This window comes from Falco peregrinus, chromosome 3 (assembly GCF_023634155.1).
Source record: "Falco peregrinus isolate bFalPer1 chromosome 3, bFalPer1.pri, whole genome shotgun sequence".
NCBI classification, from domain to species: Eukaryota; Metazoa; Chordata; class Aves; order Falconiformes; family Falconidae; genus Falco; species Falco peregrinus.
In genome coordinates, this window is record NC_073723.1 from 20,370,736 (window position 1) to 20,390,192 (window position 19,457).

Here is a 19,457-nt window from a genome sequence, read left to right on the forward strand (position 1 = left end):
ATACTTTTTGAGTCTATAGAAAAGCTATTTCAGTGTTAAACAAGGTCAAGAAAGTAATTGGTTCTTCAGGCCCCAAACGCTTTGGTCACTCCACACCAGCATACCCTAAACTCCTCTTGATTGTAAATCTCTGTTCAAATTCAACCTAACAACACATTTCTAAGCAGTTTTGAATATGTGCCGTAAATCCACAGTGATGTCAATTCAACATTCTAATTTAGTAAGAGACAGGTTAAACAGTAATTTAGGGAATACCTGCAGGCCAGGAAAACCAAGATCTCCCTTCTCTCCCTTTTCACCTGGTGGCCCCTGCAAATTAAGAATCACACATAGTAAACCAAATACATGGTTACTTTCCTATTTTTTTAATGGTTCCTTTCAGCTTCTTTAGGAGAAAAAACCAAACACCAACCAATAAGAAAACAGACTACTTTTCCTGCTGAAGCAAATCTACAGACTCTATTTGCAAAACTAAATGAAGAATTTACAATTCATACTTAACCTGACAAAATACTTCAGAATTAACCTGACAAAACTATAGCCCTTATGTTACAAAAAAAGGTAGTTATTTTCTTTTCTCCTCAAAGAAATCTGTTTCTGTGCAGCCCTCAAATGTGCTTTCTATAATTATGAAACCAATGGATTTCTATTAAAACTAGATGTGTTTCTGCAGTATATACACAGAACAGATATAATTTTCTAGATAATAAACTGATTTTAATTAAATTTTATGCAGAAACACAATGTTGCTATGAAATAAATATTCTTATAATTAATGTATTCAGTATTATTCTCTGATGACAGCATCATCAAGAGTATCAAGTAAAAAGTGGCTAAAAAGAAAAAAGCATATTATAACGTAGCAAATTTTCGAAAATGTCTAGCAGAAAGAGATACGTATCTACTACCTTTCAAGGCTTATGTGTACCCATCTACCAGAAACGTACATGAAACATTAGCGCTGCTGGTTCATTATTCTACCAATGTGTCTTTATGATGAAATTCTGAGACTTATTTCACAACAGCATTGCAAACTCCAGGCCTAACCACCTCCTCTGGTGACAGACTCTGTAATGCAGTGAATACTGTTGTTTAATTTTGGCAGCAAATACGGTGTTCTTGCTTGGGCACACCTTTCAAGTCAGAACTGATCCATGATGAGCAATACCACAACCAGGAAAAGATAAAATATTTTTTTTTTTATTCTTTTTTGGTGTCATGTTACAATCCCACTGCAATTTTTTTCACTTGTCTCCAGGCTTGGATGCTAATACCTGGGTCATATTCAACCTGTGATCAAATCCCTGCAGCTAACTAAAAATTCAGATGAAATAAAACCAGAAATGTTGGCATTGAACCCACATATACTATAGGTTAAAGCCAAATCTGTAATTTCACTCCAAATATTGAAATTCAGATTCTGATCAGGACACCAAAAGATATTTCAATCAGTCTAAGATATGTGCTGTGCAAAACATCACACAAAAGAACTCTATTGATTTTATAAGTCTCACTGGAAGCCCTTGAATAGAAAGTCCACTGGGTCCTTGTGGTCCTGGAGGTCCTTGGGGTCCAGGAACACCAATTTCACCTCGAGGTCCATCTGGTCCCTAAAGTAGCACAGGACATAAGTTAAACTCTTATCATATGGGCAAATGCAGCTTCTGTTTGAAGAATTAAATACCAATAGACTCAAAAACATCTGAAATATGAGTTAACATTTGATTAAGCAGTTAGGGTTCAATTTAAAACTGCCTTGTTCCTTTATAAATACAAATACAAAAAAAAAAAAAAAGAGAAGATTTATGCTGTGAAAGCAGCATTCTGAATTTCATATCTTTTATCAAGGAATAAACAGGACAAGCAATTGTTATGAAAAGAGACACACCAAACGCCAATGGCATTTCACTATGCGTTTTCCTCAGCAACATCAGAGACAATCTGGAATTCATTTCAAGGTTTACATGCAGCAGAGAGAAACCAAGAACCTGTGCATGTGTCAATTGTAAAGTGCTATAAAAGTACCTTTGGACCTGGATCACCACGATGACCTTTGGCACCTCTGACACCTGGGCCACCCTGTGAAGCACAAGCACAGGACTTGCTGAAAACCAAAACACTCAAATAAACAAAAACGAAATCCAGAGAAGCCCAAACACAGTTTTTTCTTGTTCCTGAGGCAGCGTTCAGAAATCAGTGAATATCCTGTTGATATCTTCCACTGGAGTAATTAAACTGAGAACCTACTTAAGCGTGGCCATACACAGAAACAGATTTAAACACAGATGTGGCTAATTTCTAGAGCCAGGAATGCACACCACATAAGCCTCAACATAACACTGAAAGCTACAACAGGGATGGAATTTATACATGTGGTCATGGGTTCCCCTTCCAGTTGCTGAGACCTCCTGCACATGTGCCTATTCTCACCAAAATCATCACATTGTTAAAGGCTGAGTTTCCAAGAAGGCAAATGGCATCCTGGCTTCTATCAGCAATCGTGTGGCCAGCAGGACCAGGGCAGTGACCGTCCCCCTGCACTGGGCACTGGTGAGGCAGCACCTGGAACCCTGTGTTCAGTGTTGGGCCCCTCACTGCAGGGGGGACACGGAGGGGCTGGAGCGTGTCCAGAGACGGGCAACGGGGCTGGGGAAGGGGCTGGGGCACAAGTCTGATGGGGAGCGGCTGAGGGAGCTGGGGGTGTTCAGCCTGGAGGAAAGGAGGCTGAGGGGGGACCTTGTCACTCTCTGCAGCTCCCTGACAGGGGGCTGTAGGCGGGGGGGGGGGTCGGTCTCTTCTCCCAAGTAACAAGTGATAGTACAAGAAGAAATGGCCTCAAGTTGCACCTGGGGAGGTTTAGATTGGATATTAGGAAAAATTTCTTCACCGAAAGGATGGTCAAGCATTGGAACAGGCTGCCCAAGGAGGTGGTGGAGTTGGTGGTGGAGTCACCATCCATGGAGATGTTTAAAAAATGTTTAGATGTGGCACTTAGGGACATGGTTTAGTGGTAGACTTCGCAGTGCTGGGCTAATGGTTGGGACCCCGTGATTTTAAAGGTCTTTTCCAACACAAATGATTCTATGATTCCAATGACTCGGGAGTATTTTTCACCAAGGAAAACTCCATAATCTACAAGATTTACCATGGTTTAATTTAGAGCTTCTTTGAGGTAAAATACTCTTCTGTCCATTTTTCTCTTTTTTGCTTTCTTCAGCGGTGCATACATCTGTTAATCATTTATTAACCAACTGTTGCCTTTTTCATTAGTATCATCTGAGACACTCGAGTTGCATATATCTACGGATAGCTGCCATGTGTTTTGCATGCACATGATGCATGCACTGTGTACTCTAGGATAGCATAAATAAAAACATTTTTTTCCCACTTTCTTCAGATCAATTTCACTTTTCCTCCACCTGATTATATTGCTTAATCTCTTGGAATATGAGCTTCACAGGAATTCTGCCCCTCTTCATACTCAAAAAGGACCTCATACAACCAGGCACCATAACTGAATAACTTCCTTTAGAAGCTACAAAAGTACTTATAAAAATAACAGTACTTACATTAAAGACTAAAAAATATAAAATAACCTTATCAGGTATAATGCATATACTGCTCATAGATACTAATCTAGGAGACTTTAAATAGGAATGCCAATAACATAAATGTTTGGAAGTACCAGAGTACTCTTGCTCTTCAATGAAGGTATCATGATAGTCTCCATATGTGTGACCACACAGTAGTTTTCTACTCCTTGTCTCAGCTCCTTCAGTATTCTCACTTCCATCCCACAGCTCTAGGGCCACGACCAATTCCAGCCCTAAAATCTGATCCCACGCTCTCCACAGAACCATGTTCCAGTTGCCAGTTCCCAAATTTCAGGTCCTCATTTCTGCATTCCAGCCCAGTAGCTCTCTCCACCCTCCCTCCTGCCTCTGCCTTTCTCCTGCATCTCTCTCAGATTAAAAATTCTTATGCAAATACTGAGCAAAATAACTGTAACTTTTTAATATTCAAAAAAATCACAGTTTTCTCCCATTTTGTTCTCAGAGACAGATTACATTTTTACTGAGTAAGAACATATACTTACAAATAGCCTGATGCTGAGCCGTGAAATCATATGCTTTAAGATTCACAGTGAATTTGGTACACTTGTTCACATTTTGAACCCAGTAACCTTTGCCTGGTTCCAGAAAAGCATTGATTTAAGATGAAAACATCACAAGAGCCTCCCTCATTTTTCTCATAAACTTGTTTTGGTGGTTATTCCCCAGCACAACTAAGCTTGTATGACCAATTTCAAATTTTTCATTTCTTTGGCTTCTGCTTCTAGCCAAGAATTCTTGTTGTGTTTTTTTTCTCTTATTCTACGTAACTTCTTAATAACAAGTGCTTTTCCCCATAAACAACTCTTAACCAACTGTTGTCAAATCCCCTTTTATTTCTTATTAATAGGTAAAACCTATGAAACACTGAAAGCTTTTCTTTGCAATTAAAGTTCTCTAATCCTCCAACATTTTTTGTGTCCTTTTTCACCTTCTCCAGTTCTGCCACACTTCTTTCAAAGGCAGGTGTCAGGTTTGTGTGATACCTTACTCACTTTGAGTGGGGAACTTCAGAGAGCATGATCTAGTTCTGGCAAAGATACAGCTGTAAAACCACTATCCCATAATGAAAACTGCCAGGTAATCTTAACTTTAAATGATACTTTGTCTTACCCAAAATGACCCACTTCCTAAAAGAGCTTAAAAAGTATTTCCAGAGTTACTATCCCAGTCAAATGGAAGCCTTTTATTTGGAGTCTTTTTAGTCTGATGTCTAAAACTGGCTACATGGCAGAATTCTGATCTCTTAAACAGTAAAATCCTTGGCTTACAGAAAAGTCACATGACATTTTAACAACTTGGAGCAGTACTGGCCAGACATAGCACATGTGACTTTCTGACTTTTGGTTGGCGCAGAGATGAACACTGACTTTATTCTTTTGCTCCGCTTTTTCCTAGGCCTCTTACTTTTTTCCAGAGCTATGCCATCTAACTGTCTGGCAAAAAATGTACCACTTAGAAGAGGCTGAGTTCCAGAATCACATACTGTCCTGTCTAGAAAGTGATTTTTCTGCTTGATTTTAAGCCCCCTCTTGCATGGCATTATGATTCTCAAAACACTGTTAAACCTAAATGTAATAAATGTAAAACATTATTTTACTGCTAGGTTAAACTTTAGTTCAGAACATACACGTATCAGGAATTCGTATAGTAACACACATCCTTCCAGTCAAATAATTTTTAAACATTTTTCATTTTACTGTGAAATGTGGTCAAATGGCTCCATTTCAGTTGCATTTTTGCGTGATTTATCCCATTGTCTTTTTCACAGAACACAAGTTGGTCACCTATATACAGAAATTAAAAGCTTAATCCATACTTTCTTTATAATCTACATTCAAATAGGAGAACACAATAATTTTTCCTTATTCAAGATAACAGCTCTTCAATGAATTTTATCGTGAGTTCCTTTCCAAATTTTTGTACCAGAGCTTGCAGAACAGTTCTTGCAGAAAGACTAACCAGTGAGTTGTTAACAGGGTAAATGTCTGCTAGGATCTCTTACATGAATGTCTTATGTGCATGTGAATTTTGTTGTTGAACATGTATCTCATGTAATTTGCTAATTAGACCTTTTCAGAAACTTATTTTCCTTCACATTCTTCACTTGATCTTTCTCTTCAAAACATGCTCTAGGACCAACCAGGACACAGTATGAACAGAAACACAGTTCAAACTTCTTCACAATAGGGTCTTATCTCAAGCTAACTTAGCAAGCAGCCCTAAGATGCCAATAAGAGTTTTCAATCTAGTTGTAAAAGAAAAAAAACACATGACTGTTCTACAAACACCCCAGCATCCCAGTTAGGAGTCTCATTAAACCAAATCTATAATAGACCATTGCAAAGAGAGCCTACAACTTTTCTAAACTGCTAAAAAATCAGCCTTGGGATGTGAGATTGAGTTATCTAACTTTAGTGACCTGTATCTCCATTAACTGGTCTGATACATTGTCTGAGTTCTTCCACAAGCCAGTAAAGAGAAAGGAGGTTTATTCATCTTTCTAAGATACTATGCTGAGATGGAAGGAAAGTTAAATAATTGTCTTCTGGAAGAGACTATCTAGTTCCACTGGTTACGCAAGGAACTTAGATATACATTTACTTAAGAGTTACACAGTAAACACTTAGACGAGTGCTATGAAGTAGCACCACAAAGTACAGGTAAAAGTTGTGACAGTGTGTCCTTCATCATTCACTGGCAAGCTAGAAGAGTTTCAATTCAGCTTTCACCAAAGCCAGTTCATTTCATCCTCTTTTCCCTTCACAGCTTTCAGGTACCTCTCTGCCTCTAAGGAGCTCTCAGAACCAGCACTTTTAGTTCCACTTTCCAGTAAATATTGTACTTAGGTAGGGCTTTTAAGACAGAAAAGTCTTGTTTCATCATTTATCGCACAAGTGGCATTGTCATACTCCATATCTTTAATTCATAAGAACACTGTAAACTGAGCATTTCAGAAAGCTAAAATCCAACCTACATTTAATATGCATGTGCTAGCGTAGACAGAAGATGATTAAAAATTTGAAAATAAATGGCATTAACTATGATTTATCTGCTAATGCTACAGACAGATAACAGGATTCAAGGTTTTTTGTAGCATATTACTTGGCATCTTTGCTACAAATTGAAGGTAATTTTATCTTTTTGCCAACACGTAAAACCCTAATTTAACCTTATTAGTTACACAATGGCAGTATATTCATAGTTTGAATAAAGGTGGCCAGCAGACTGGTACAGTCAACCACAAACCTGAATAAAACCTTACCGGTGGTCCAGGAGGTCCAAGAGGACCCTTATTAGCTTCTGAACAGGAACAAGCATGAGGAAGGGCAGGGCAATTTTCCTCATCTCTCTAAAGAAAGATCAAGATAAGAAGAGAATGATGTCCAAAACTTTGATTCAGAAGTTAAGAATTTTATGAAACTAAAACTTCAATTCAGAAGTTAAGAATTTTATGAATCTGAGATACGGTACTGTGTGGATGCCTCAAAAGCACCTACTTGATTCAGAAACATACATCTCTTAGACTTTCAATAGGACAAGTAATCAAAGCATACTTGAGCTTTTTTTATAACTCTTACCCATCCATTTCCATTAAAACATTTGTCTCAATAAAGGGGAAAGTAAAAGGTAAACTCTACAGTTATTGAAAGAGGTTTCTTACCAAGCCAGGAAGCTCACAGCATTTGTCTCGATTGGCCCATGAGGTAGCACAAACAATGTCAAACATCTGTAACTGCAACTGTTTCAAAACAAGAGCGATGTACAAGATGACTGTTAGTTGTAAGATCATTGCAAAATGGAGACATCAGCAAGTAAAGCTACCTTGATTCAAGCACTTCGACTAGACAGAGGAAGGCTGTCAAATTCAAGCAGCTAGCCACAAATATGTTAATTTGAACGGTAAAATGCTTGTGTTCTAACAAACTTGTCTGAACTGTCAGACATTACATGGATTAAGCAAGCTGTTCAAGGTTAAATGCTGCAGGTATTTCTTGGATTACCCCCACCTCCTTGATTAAATTTCTGATTTTGCCCAATGGTGTCTCCCAATACTTTTTTGTAGTAAAGGAGGCATCAAGAGTCAGGCAAAAGAGAGCTCAGCTTCTCAAAACTGAGTAATTCCTTTTAAACCACTGGTCTGATGCTCATATTTTATCTGGGACAAGGTCGCCTGTAGCTTATTACTTACACTGAAGCTGAACCACAAATAATATTAATCATTTTCTCCAGTTTTATTTTACTTTAGAATATGCCCTCTCTTATCCATATTATCCCCAGGCAATGATAGTTTAAGGATGACGAAAAGCTTGCTCAGTACATGACAACATGGGCAGAAAATTCCCACCACAGGTCTGTGAACATGGTTTCAGCAAGCATTTAATCTATGAGAACACACACTTTTGGTAAAAGGCTGCTAGGTAATCAGAAGCAATATACTGAACAGGACTCAATGGTAAAACCAATTGGAAAACCAATTATCTCCTTTGCAGCCTTAAACTGAACAAAGAGGTTTAGAGGAATGAAGCTTTCTTCTGTTACTATTCCTGTTCTTTTTCCATGCTTCATTTATGTGCATACTGAATAGACAGGGGAATGGAACAGAACACACTATTAAATTAACCCCACATGTTAAAAAATTTGAGGAACTGCTAGAGATAGAACTATCTTTGGGTTTGCTCCCATTATTATTTTCAGTGCCATTATTTTAACACTAGAACTGGAGAGGAGTGAAATTAAAAATTTTCTTAAAGCTGCACTGTTTCTAAAGCTGCTAGAATGAACTACAGATGCACACCTTCAGTTTCGCCTCATTTTTTTTTCTATTATAGGTAAACTATTATATTTTAAACAAAGGAATACTTTCATACACATAGAAACTCCTCTTACCTGCCAGCAGATTATCTGGTTTGTAGATATGCTGCGCTACAGATGCAGACCCACGTGAGCTGGCTCCACGCTATAAACACCTTAGATAGCTGAAGCGCAGGCAGCATGAAGGCAGCTTTGGGACCCTTGATTTGGCCCCACAAAGGTCTATCTCCTGAGTCCAGCAAGTCTGTGTCCCTGGCTATGTCAAATACAAGCTGGTTCCATGTGGAGCCACTTAGATGCCTCTCTGCTACAGATCCCAAAGCTACCAATCCCAGGAGAACTCATTAGCCTGAGCATAGTAGTACATGAATGTACTGCTCTGGGACTCAGAATGACCCTCAGCATTTGCATGATACTATACTTAAGCAAATAAGACATCCAGAAAAGGAGTGCAGCAACACCTGAGCTGCTTATGCAGAAAGCAGCTTAGCTTCAGAAGAATGGCAGATTGCCATTTTCTCCATAACCCAGTCCAGCCCAAGCTATTCTGTTATCATGAACAATGGAAGGTTGACAGTATTGGCTAAATTTATGCAGTCCTACATAGGCATGTACACGCATTCATTTTCTCTGGATTAGACAATCTAGAGATCCATAGTGATAAAGCATGTTGGTGTAAAATAAAGAGAAAACAGACATTCTCCAAATTGCTGTATTCACCATCCAAATGTTGAATGACTCAGTATTCTTATTTTAAAATATTACGTGGGTTGCTCTGACTCAAGCTAAATAATTAAACAAAGCTTTCTTTTCTACCATTAAACATTTATTCATAATTCTCTGCATTCATACTGATTTTGCTTTCTAAATGTCCAGCCCCACAAGCAGAACCAGTGAGATGGAAAACTCTGACCATCCTCATCTGATCAGGCTACAGTTCTGCAAAGATTTCTCAAGAGCAGACCACATCACGCATTACGTTTTAAAGCTGGACTTTTTATTAAATCCCACTGAAGGAATAAATAACATTATTTGTTGCATGTCACAGTCAGGTTTCATTGCTCTAGTTGGCTGGAGTGTTTGACCCAGAGATGCATCACTATTGAGAGATGTTAAAAGGGCTAGGCACCTTTAGCCTAATCCTCTTTTTATCCTATCTATCTATATTTTCGCCTGTTCACTGAACTGTTGCACACCATATGCATCGATGGGAAAAAACACTGATATAATTATATTCCCTCAAAATTGAAATGTTTTGCAGAATTCAGGTGATTGCACTAGATTCATTTATTTAAAAAAATACACTAAAAACATTCAGACTATGTTAAACTGCTATATGTGAATACAGTCAGAACAGAACATCCATAATTTTATTCCAAAATAACTGCCTGTCAGTTTTTATTTTAGGTAATACACACGTCTAAAACTAAGATTAAAGCATTTCATGAAAATACAGCTGATGAAAAAAGAACTTTTCAGAGCTACCAACAAGCCCCAATTTTTATATCAATTCAAACCTATTTTTAACGTCTTACGAATAGGATTTTTTCTTGTATGCCAGCCTTCATGAGCCTTTTAAAACTGTGAAGACACCAGAACCAACTAAATCCCAGAATTCTAATTCCAGTGGTGGCAAAAGCAATATCTAAGGAAGCACATGTGTACTTCTACCTTACGGTCTACCAGCTTTCATGACTTTCAGATCAGGGATTTCCTGCCACAGGTTTGTTAACAACCAATATTTCCATTTCATTCATCTGTCCAGGCTTCCCTACGATCTATGTAAATATTTAACACCCACAAAATTCTACAAGGAGCTGCACTGATCTACTACCTGTTGTGAGAGGAGCCTCTATCCTGCCTCCTACTAGCTTCCTTTGATGTCCTCTAATTTTTTGGAGCAGAGGAAACCAACTCATTCATGCCTTAAATGTGGCTATTCATACAAGTTCTACTCAATATGAATAAAATGTGCAGAATGGAGACTTTAAAGAATGGTATTTGGGTGCTTTTTTGACCTGCTTATAATTTGGTGTATGCAGCAATACTTGAAGGAAGCTAAACAGTACTGCGGAGTAAAGAATTTTCATCTTCAGCTACCCATTTGTAGTCTTACATCAGTTTCGCAGTTCATGTGAACAAAACCAAATTTTTCAGTGAGTGGGCAGTCTCTTTTATAGATTCCTGGGCTCTAACAAAAGACACCATTTCTTTCCATTTCTTTACAAAGCTTTCTCTAATGCCAAGATTTCCTAAGTCTGCCTTTTTCTGTTTCTATTGGAATGTGACTACAAAGGTTTCTCTGTGTAATTGTCTTTACAGTTTTCATATAACTATTATCCATAAGTTTGAGGTCCCAAGGCTCTTTTTTGTACACAGAGATATATTCCAAGGGCACATTTTTTACTAAAAATGAGTATTTCCACACAGTAGCAAGTGAATACATTTTTGACACTTCATTCCTGTTCAAATCAAGCCTTGAGTTCAAAGTTCACATTCTCTGCTAACCTCCTTGGAGGGTCAAGGAAGTTCAAAGAAAATCAGCAATCATACAATAGAGCAAAGAAGCCTTCCTAAGCTCATCACACACTGTCAATTCTTCTTAAACAACGAAATCTACCTGAAAAACCCAAATAAACCTTCTTAATGACATCCGGAGCAAAACTGAAAGACTCCCATAGGTTGCCATGCCAACCCAATGATCAATTACTGCTTCTAAGAGAATAATTTCATAGGAATGACAGAGTACTTAATCTTGGGAAAGTTCTTTCACATTTTAAATACTTTATATTATAAAAGAACTAGATATACCAAGACAAGGGCTTTCGGGGGCCATCTGTGTCAAACCAGTTCAATTATTTAATGAACAGACAGCAAGATAGAGAGCAAACAAAGAGTAAGAGAGTATAAGAGACATAGGGAATAATCATCACTCAAAACAAAGTTTAAATTATTCCAGGCAAAGGAGTTATATACATTGTATTACTCCATGTAATGAAGTTTAGAACATAAGTCATATCCGAATGTATCGACTGTGCTCACACACGTGTTTGCGAATAACATTTGAACAAGGATGATCTAGTGACTTGATTTATTAAAATAATCAAAAATAGATTTTGTCCAAGTTGAGAACTATTTGCAGGCTTTTGCAGAATTTCTGAAATGCTGGAACTTTACTGTCTGAAATATGAGTTCACTCTGCTTCAACTTAAAATTAATGGCAGAAATCCCAAACACTTTTTTCATATATTTGAAATATTTTAAAGAATTGGTCTTGTACTACTCACTGGCGCAGAGTTGTCTCTTGGTCCTCTGGATCTGACCATTCTCCCCAGCACTTCTATGCCATCAGAACTAATATTCCCGGCTGCATTAATGGTCTTCTCGCCCACTTGTTTGCAGTCAATAATTATTTTGGCTGTAGTCTTGCTGATAACAACATGCAACTAAGCAAAAGAAAAGATGTTTTAACACACAAAGGAGCACAGAGGACATATATACATTCCTGGGAACAGGCAGGTATTTTTTTAAATGAGCCCCTTACTCCCTGTTTGCTAATGAAACTCAGAATAATCCACAGCAAATAATCTAGGTGACCTCTAGAGGTCCCTTCCAACCTGAATTATCCTACAATTCTTACCTGCTTAATGAATTTACCTTATTTTTCTGCTTATGGAACATCTGCATACAAACTGGCACCTCACATAATTTATTGAGTAAGAAAATAATTTATCCCTTGCAAAAGATCCACACAATGTTCATACACCACCCAGATCCCGAAGAACCCTTGATTTATGTGGTCAGTAATACTTCCTGGGCCTTGTATAATCCTGCTATATAGCACTGCATTTCACCAATACGTCCTTTATAGCCACTCGCAAAAGCCAAAACTAAGCAGTAAAATTTAGTCTGTAAATTATACATTAACAACACAGCAAAACCTTTTGTAGTGAAGTTTTTACACTGAAAAAGATCAAACCACATCAAACGTGGTACAGAAAAGCAGAACACAGCAACCAAGTTACTTCCCTTCTGCCTTGACTCACACTCTGTTGCACATTGATGATGCAGCAAAGACATTCCCAGCAGAGAGGACAATCCTAGCCACAACCATCCTGTCATGAGCAAACTCTCAGTTAAGCAAAGGAAAGGACAATTTGAGGGAGGGGGGACACCAGATGAAAAGCTGGTAGAAATGTAATATCTTCTCTATACCAGTACACTAACTACATGGGGATCGGAGCCCAAGGTCAGAGAATGGCAGGAAGAAGTCCTTTGGCTGCTTTGGTCTGGGCTCAGCTGGAAATAAATAACTGAAAAGCTGCTATGAATTTGGTCTTGTGCACTTTTCAAACACACATCTAGCAAGGATCATCATTCAAAATACAGAAAAATGCTTAAGAGGAGAATTTGCTAAAGTGCCATATATTGTTCCAAAGTACAACTTAAAAGAGTCAGAATTAGACCCCAGCTCTGTCCTACCTTCTCTTTCTTGCTCTTGATTAAAAAACAAGTACAGAAAAGTTGAGCTTTGTAAATACCGTCCCTCAGTCCACAGCTTCCTTTTTTTATTTAGGAAAGATACAAACATCAGGAATAAAAGTGAACAACAAAAGCACCTTCCACAACAAATATGTGCTACAATCCCAGCACTACTTCATCTGCTTTCAGAAAGAATGTTGTGAGTTCTCTGACAGCCAAGAAAAGTTTGTAACGGCATAGCCCTTAAAATATGTTTAAAAATAACAGCTCTAGTCAAAAAAAGAGTATATTCTTTTTTGCTTAACATTTTCTTTTCATTGAACGACATTTCTAATCCAAACCTTAAAAGGAGAAGTCAATTTATCTCTAAATTACATTTCAAGACAAGTATTTTTAATCAACTCTAAAACAGAGGCACAAAGCATGAGATGAAAATTTATCATATCAGCTTCATCACAAAAACTATGACTTCTTTAACGTTAGTTCATTATTGCAAAGAGACTTAAAACAGCTTGGTACATGATTCTGAATACGCAAAACACATTTCTATTGGCAGTGGTTGACCACATGAAGGAAGATTTCAAAACATGAAAAATTCACACATCTTTATTCAGAGTGGTTTGGTTTTTGGTTTTTTCTCTACTACCGTTACTAACCTTATGAAAACTCCCATAAAATATCTTCCTTATTTCAGGACCTTCAAAAGTCACAGTTTGAAAATCTCCTTTGTAGTCGTAGTTAAAGAAAGTCAGGGTTTTACCACCATCTGTGTGAGAATAAAAATAAGGGCTCTGTGTTAGAGGAAGAAAAGGCCTGATACATTATTTAAAAGAGTCCATTTTGTGTTACAAAGAGTGCAAATGATATCAGATCTAAAGTTGGTAAAACACATTCATAAGTGATATACTGACCCAGAAGAAACAAGTTATTTCAGAGGAAAGGTCTTTTGCAGTTTGACAAAAAGGATGGGCCAGTGGTTGGGAGCCTACCTCACCCATGTCTATGTGATCCTACTCTCCCTCTAGTTCTGTGTGGGACTTGGACAAGGAAAGCAGATACAGATCCTCAAGCTAGCTAAATGCCTGATTTCTACCTATTTCAAGGTGACTTATCTAAAAAATTCTAGGAAAGAAAGAAAGATAAGTACTAATATATCTCTTTTAAAATTGGCAGCTATGAAGAACATCTACCGTGGTATCTGCATCTTTTCAACAGTAAATATGGAAACCTAAATTATAATCCCTGGTTTACAGTTGTGGAAGTCAAATCAAGTAGAAATGAAAAGAATCATCCAGAGATCATGTCTCTAGCTTTAAGTCTACTATCCCCAGACTGCATTTCCTCTATGTATACCATACTGTCAGTACCACTGGCATACATCAAGACAGATTCTATTAGAAACAGATTCAGAGCAGTGGAAATTTTAAAAGCAAATGAGTAAATTCCTTATATCAATTTACATCCAGTACAGCTCTTTGCATTTCAGTATCATTACTCCCAGTTTAGAGCAGCGTACTCGAAATTTGACTCTTAACTGCAAATTAAACTCCATTAAATTAAATCTAAAAAACATACATTAGAGACTCTCACCTTCCGGATTCAGGTAACTGTTCTGGCAGGATATTATAACACTGGCAATAATAAATCTAGACACAGAATGAATCATTCATTCAGTTAAAGAAAAAGTCACTGACAAAACACAAAATACATACTGTCTAAAATAACTCCAACCAGTGGTTCATATCCTTCATTTAAAATCTCCCAAAGAGCAAATGGCTCTGGAGGTGTGTCAGGAAGTATACGGAAGAGAAACGTAATGGTGTAATCAGAAGGGAGACCTTCAGGATGCAAATACCTGTAAGAGAAAGAACACTTTTTAAACTGAAAGAAACATTAAAACTGGTGATTTACTCACCAGCTGTTCAGCTAACATACTTCCTATTACTCTGTGTATTTCTTTGGAAGTCAAGACTGAGAAGCAGTATGAGTAAGTGTTTGCAAAATCTACTCAAATTGATAAATAATAAAAGAATACTTATGAAGAAAGGAGATTTTTTTCCTTGAAATTTACAAAATTGTGCTAAATTATTCTTTTTTTCTTTAATTTGAAGATCAAATCAGAGGTCATTTTGAAGTAAAGATGCAAATAATTATATTAAAAGCTTTTAAAAAACAGTAGCTACTCACAAGACCTTTGTTATTACGTGGTTTAACGGACAATGAAAATAGAAGTTGCTTGGAAGACCAATCTCAATAGGCATATCCTTTGTCATTTAACCATTACTAATGGATTAAAATTAGCCATGACAGAGACTGTTAAAGGAAGCTTTCTAAATTATAGGGAATTTAGCTTACACATTTCAAAGCCACTATATAAGAAAGTGAAGCCAAAACAGTTCACACATACAGAAACACAATCTGTTCTAGAATTTTTGCAGAAAAGAAAGGAAATACATGACTTAAAATTAGTATGTAATTTTACGCCTTTTCATAATTTTTTTATTTAGTACTTCAAATTTAAATTAATCTTTCATTGCCAAATCCCAAAGTGGGACATTTGGGTGAGTGTCTGAAACTACTAACTATATTTTGAAAATGTTAATTGGCCCGATTTCTTAAAATCACAATAAAGGCATCTGAAAGAAGCCTGAAGAGGTTATTTAATCAATTTATTTTCCCCAAATATGATTCATTCCTTCTAAATGTTTCTAGCACATGTAAGATGTATAGATGTTAATCATGCTGGAAAAGGAGTTAAATGTGATATATAATCAATATGTGCTGCACAGTGTTTTCAGATGATCAAACATGATGTTACACTGCAAATTTCCCATAGAGAAAAGGGAAGGGTACTGAATAGGTACAAAAAAAAAAAAAAAAAAAAAAAAAGCAAGGAAAAAAAAAAGCCTTACAGTATGCCTACTGTACAAAGAATGAAAAAAAATCAGTAATCAGGGTGGGGCAAACAGGGTTTGGGGATACAGAGCTCAAAAAGGAGAATAATATTAATGGCATTCAGTGCACAGATGAGATGACAAAACCAAGTGTTATTATTCAGACGTACCTGTAGATCATCAAGTGAAAGGCAGTGAAAGTCTAATGAAGCAGTAAAATTGGGCTAGGATGGCAGCAAGAGAAGAGCATATAAATGCAGCAGATCCAATTAGAAAGAAGCAGAAAGTGAAAAAGAAGTGAGAAATGCCAATCCCTGGAAATTTCAGCCCATCTAGACCCAGGAGGACACTAAATATGAAGAATGCAAAAAAAAAACCAAACCAAAAAAAAAAAGTATAGCTCCACCTGGGATACAACAAGATAATCACAATCACACAAAAAGGCTAATCCGACATTTAATATAAACCTCAAAAGTAATTTCCCACTGTTTTTCTTCCTTATCTCACCTAAAGGATACTTTTTGTTACATCTTCCCATGATTAATCCAGCAGGGCTACTGTTTTTCTCTGGTGCAACTTAATACAAAGTGGGGGACTGGACTGAGAGGAACCAAACACAACATACACAGTGGTCATAGAAGAAACTGAGAGTTTCCATCACTTCCTCTCTGAGGAATGACTGTAAAAGTTTGGTCAGAGGTTTCTTCATCACTTCCTCCATTTCTCTCCCAATCAGTGAACTATGTCCTGCCTTCCAGGAAGCTACTAGACCGTGTTCACACAGACTCATTTCAGCATAATGAGATAATCTTCCTTTGTAATCAACAAACGGACTTGGACTCAAGTAAAAGTGACCGAGGACAGCTAAAGCAGGTTCTCATTCTGACCCCACTTCAAAGACATTCTGCACTCTGTAAGACTTCAACTTGCATTCCACAGGCACCTTTCACAAAGTACTACATACTGGAATCTGCCCAGACATACCCCTGCATGAAATTGCTAGGTGCTAAACTGGCACAAGCCTGAAACTGGCTCATACAAGAAACCCAAAAGAGCCAGTGGGCTTACTAACTTTTACGCACAAGTGCTATTTTTGAATGAAACTGATTGAGAACTCAGGACCCCAGACACTCTTCCTACTCATTAGTATAATGTAGATATACACTAGCATCTCTGCTCTTCTGACATGAAAATATTGGTCCCTGAAACAAAGAATTGTCTGCACTAGACAATTACCTTCATGTGTTTTATGAATACTTATATGTTAATACATACTTGGTAGGCTGGGATACCAGGGCATCCTTGTGCAGTCTGTAACATGGGTAAACATTAAATGTACCAGGTTCCATTGAAACCCCTTCTACAGCTGAAAACTCCTTTTCAACCAATCCAAACATTTCCATCATTTTAAATCCTGGAAGGTATCAAAACATACATTCTATTAATTTAAATTAATACCGCATTACAGGAAACAAATAAATGACAAAGCCAGTTGCATCAAAGAGTTTCATTCACCATCTGTTTAACAGCTGTTAGCGTAAAGGGAAAATTATTGCCTAATATTGTGAAAATCAGGTAATGAAAATGATTCCATAAATCAGGAACAAAAATAAACACAAAAATACTGTACCTGCAAAATTGTTGCCATCTTTAACTACCAATGGGCAGGCTGGAAAAGAAGGAAAGATACATTTAAGGATACAAGTGATGTCCCACTGGGTCAGAACAACGATCCACTCAGCCCAGTACTCTATCCCCAACAGTAGCAAAAGGAGATGCTCTTTAGGAAGGGCATGCAAACCCAGCCACTTTCTACCCCATTCGGTTGATGCTCCTTAGGATCCACAAGGGTTGCAGCAAAGATGTTAAAGAGTACATCCCTGTGCGTTCCATTTAACATCCTTTCATGGATCTGTTGCCTATGAATTTGTCTACTCCTATGAACCTGCCTTCACAACCTCTTGTGGACACAAATTCACTGCCTGCTGCATAAAAAAGTATGTCTTATACTGTGTTTCAACCAATGCTCCCTAATTCTCTATTTGTGAATTTCTCCAGCTTAACTCAATCTCAATCAAGTTCAATTACTTTAGCTGGCATCCTCTGTACCTTTTCAAACTTCACAATAGCTTTCATGAGCAACACAGACCAGAACTGCATGCAGCCCTTAAGATGTGTGCACATATTTTAAATAGTTGTAAATCTGGTTCATATTTTTCCTCTGGTAGGGAAGAAAGCACACTAATCTCTTCCAGGAAAAGTGCCCAGGGCAATCAATAAGCCTAGAGGCAGGGTGTCAAATATGGCACCCCAGGATACTCATATTCAGAGAGATCACTTTTGGAATACAAGCACAAGCGACCTACAAATGCTACTGTTGAGTATTCTCAGTAATCAACATTCTCTCTTTCACTGAAAGCAGAGTTTCTGCTCAAAACCAAAGAACTGATGGGACACAAGCAACATATTTGTGCTTAGCAGCTCTGACATAATTTACAGTTTCATGATAACAAACAGTCCTATGCACAAGAACTCTGTACAATCACCAATTATTCATGTCAGCTATACAGTGCCTACTTCCTGGCTTCTTATATATAAGGAAACATATTGCGGGCACACACCTAAAAGCAAATAAATGATTGAACTCTAACCATTAGGTGTTGTTCCAGAAAGTCTTTCCCTTCATTTTCATAAAGAGTCTGAAGTATGGCATTTTCACAGATTTCAAAGAGTTTGGGCATATTTTATGCTTTTCTTCAGGCTACAACTCTTCTACTTTCTCTGATAATACAAACATTAATGATTAGCTCTCCATTAACAAATTATCCATGGTGATTTGAGTAATAATAAATGTAGCTAACTGTACTCTTACAGATGGTAGCCTAGGAAATAAAATGTAATTAACTTTTTATGACAAAATTCTGACCCATTAACAATGTTTCATGTCTGAAGTAAGTTTCTGACAATCAATGGCTGTATCTTGGATTTGTAACAACCAACCATTGATTATTCTGAAGTCACAACACTTTCATTTCCTTAATCTTTTCTGGAAATAACGTTTGAGTTTACAATACCTGCAGTAAATTATGTTTAAAAGATCAAGAATATCTCTTAATAGAAAATTAATCGTTAGAAAACCCCCACTATTTAGCACTTATTTTAGAAGCAAGTGTAAGTCAAAATGACTAACTTGCTGATGCAGTTTCACAAACAAAAGTGATCAGCTCATCTTCAATCTTTGTAAAGGCATCAAAGTCATCCACAAAGAAGACATGTCGTTCACTGGGCTTGCTGCCAATATTAACCAATTCTGAATAGTCAGCATCAGCTACTCCAATAGCAAAAAAGCTGAAACCTGTAAAAGAAAAAAGAACACTCTTGTGAGTCATTCATTTAGAGAGTGGAAATACAATATGAACACCACTGTATTTGCACTGGCTCCTTTCCTGATTAAATATAAAGTTGGAAATTCTATTATTATCCTGCAACACAAGAAAATTAATGCATGTAATCTAAAATAAAGGTAATACATTCTCTGTGAGGTATTTCCTTCGGCTATTTATGCTTAATCAGTTAATTAAAGCATGTTTTCTTGAACACATATAAGACCACTCGTAGTTTAAAATTCTTGCATAAGTTTAAATGCTTTTCTAAT

The 19,457-nt window shown here is 37.2% G+C and overlaps 1 protein-coding gene across 4 annotated transcripts in view; it reads right to left on the reverse strand.

The window, feature by feature from the left end:
• Window positions 1-19,457, reverse strand: part of COL14A1 (collagen type XIV alpha 1 chain) — a 123,730-nt gene that overhangs the window by 25,421 nt on the left and 78,852 nt on the right. For all 4 annotated transcript variants that reach the window (XM_055800415.1, XM_055800416.1, XM_055800414.1 and 1 more), the window contains 11 exons: window positions 18,993-19,157; window positions 17,433-17,471; window positions 17,078-17,216; window positions 14,621-14,763; window positions 13,565-13,674; window positions 11,714-11,872; window positions 7,276-7,353; window positions 6,877-6,963; window positions 2,026-2,079; window positions 1,515-1,610; window positions 256-309 (listed from right to left, as the gene is read on the reverse strand). In XM_055800415.1, coding sequence (XP_055656390.1) covers window positions 256-309; window positions 1,515-1,610; window positions 2,026-2,079; window positions 6,877-6,963; window positions 7,276-7,353; window positions 11,714-11,872; window positions 13,565-13,674; window positions 14,621-14,763; window positions 17,078-17,216; window positions 17,433-17,471; window positions 18,993-19,157 — 1,124 coding nt within the window. The remainder of the gene's footprint in view (window positions 1-255; window positions 310-1,514; window positions 1,611-2,025; window positions 2,080-6,876; window positions 6,964-7,275; window positions 7,354-11,713; window positions 11,873-13,564; window positions 13,675-14,620; window positions 14,764-17,077; window positions 17,217-17,432; window positions 17,472-18,992; window positions 19,158-19,457) is intronic.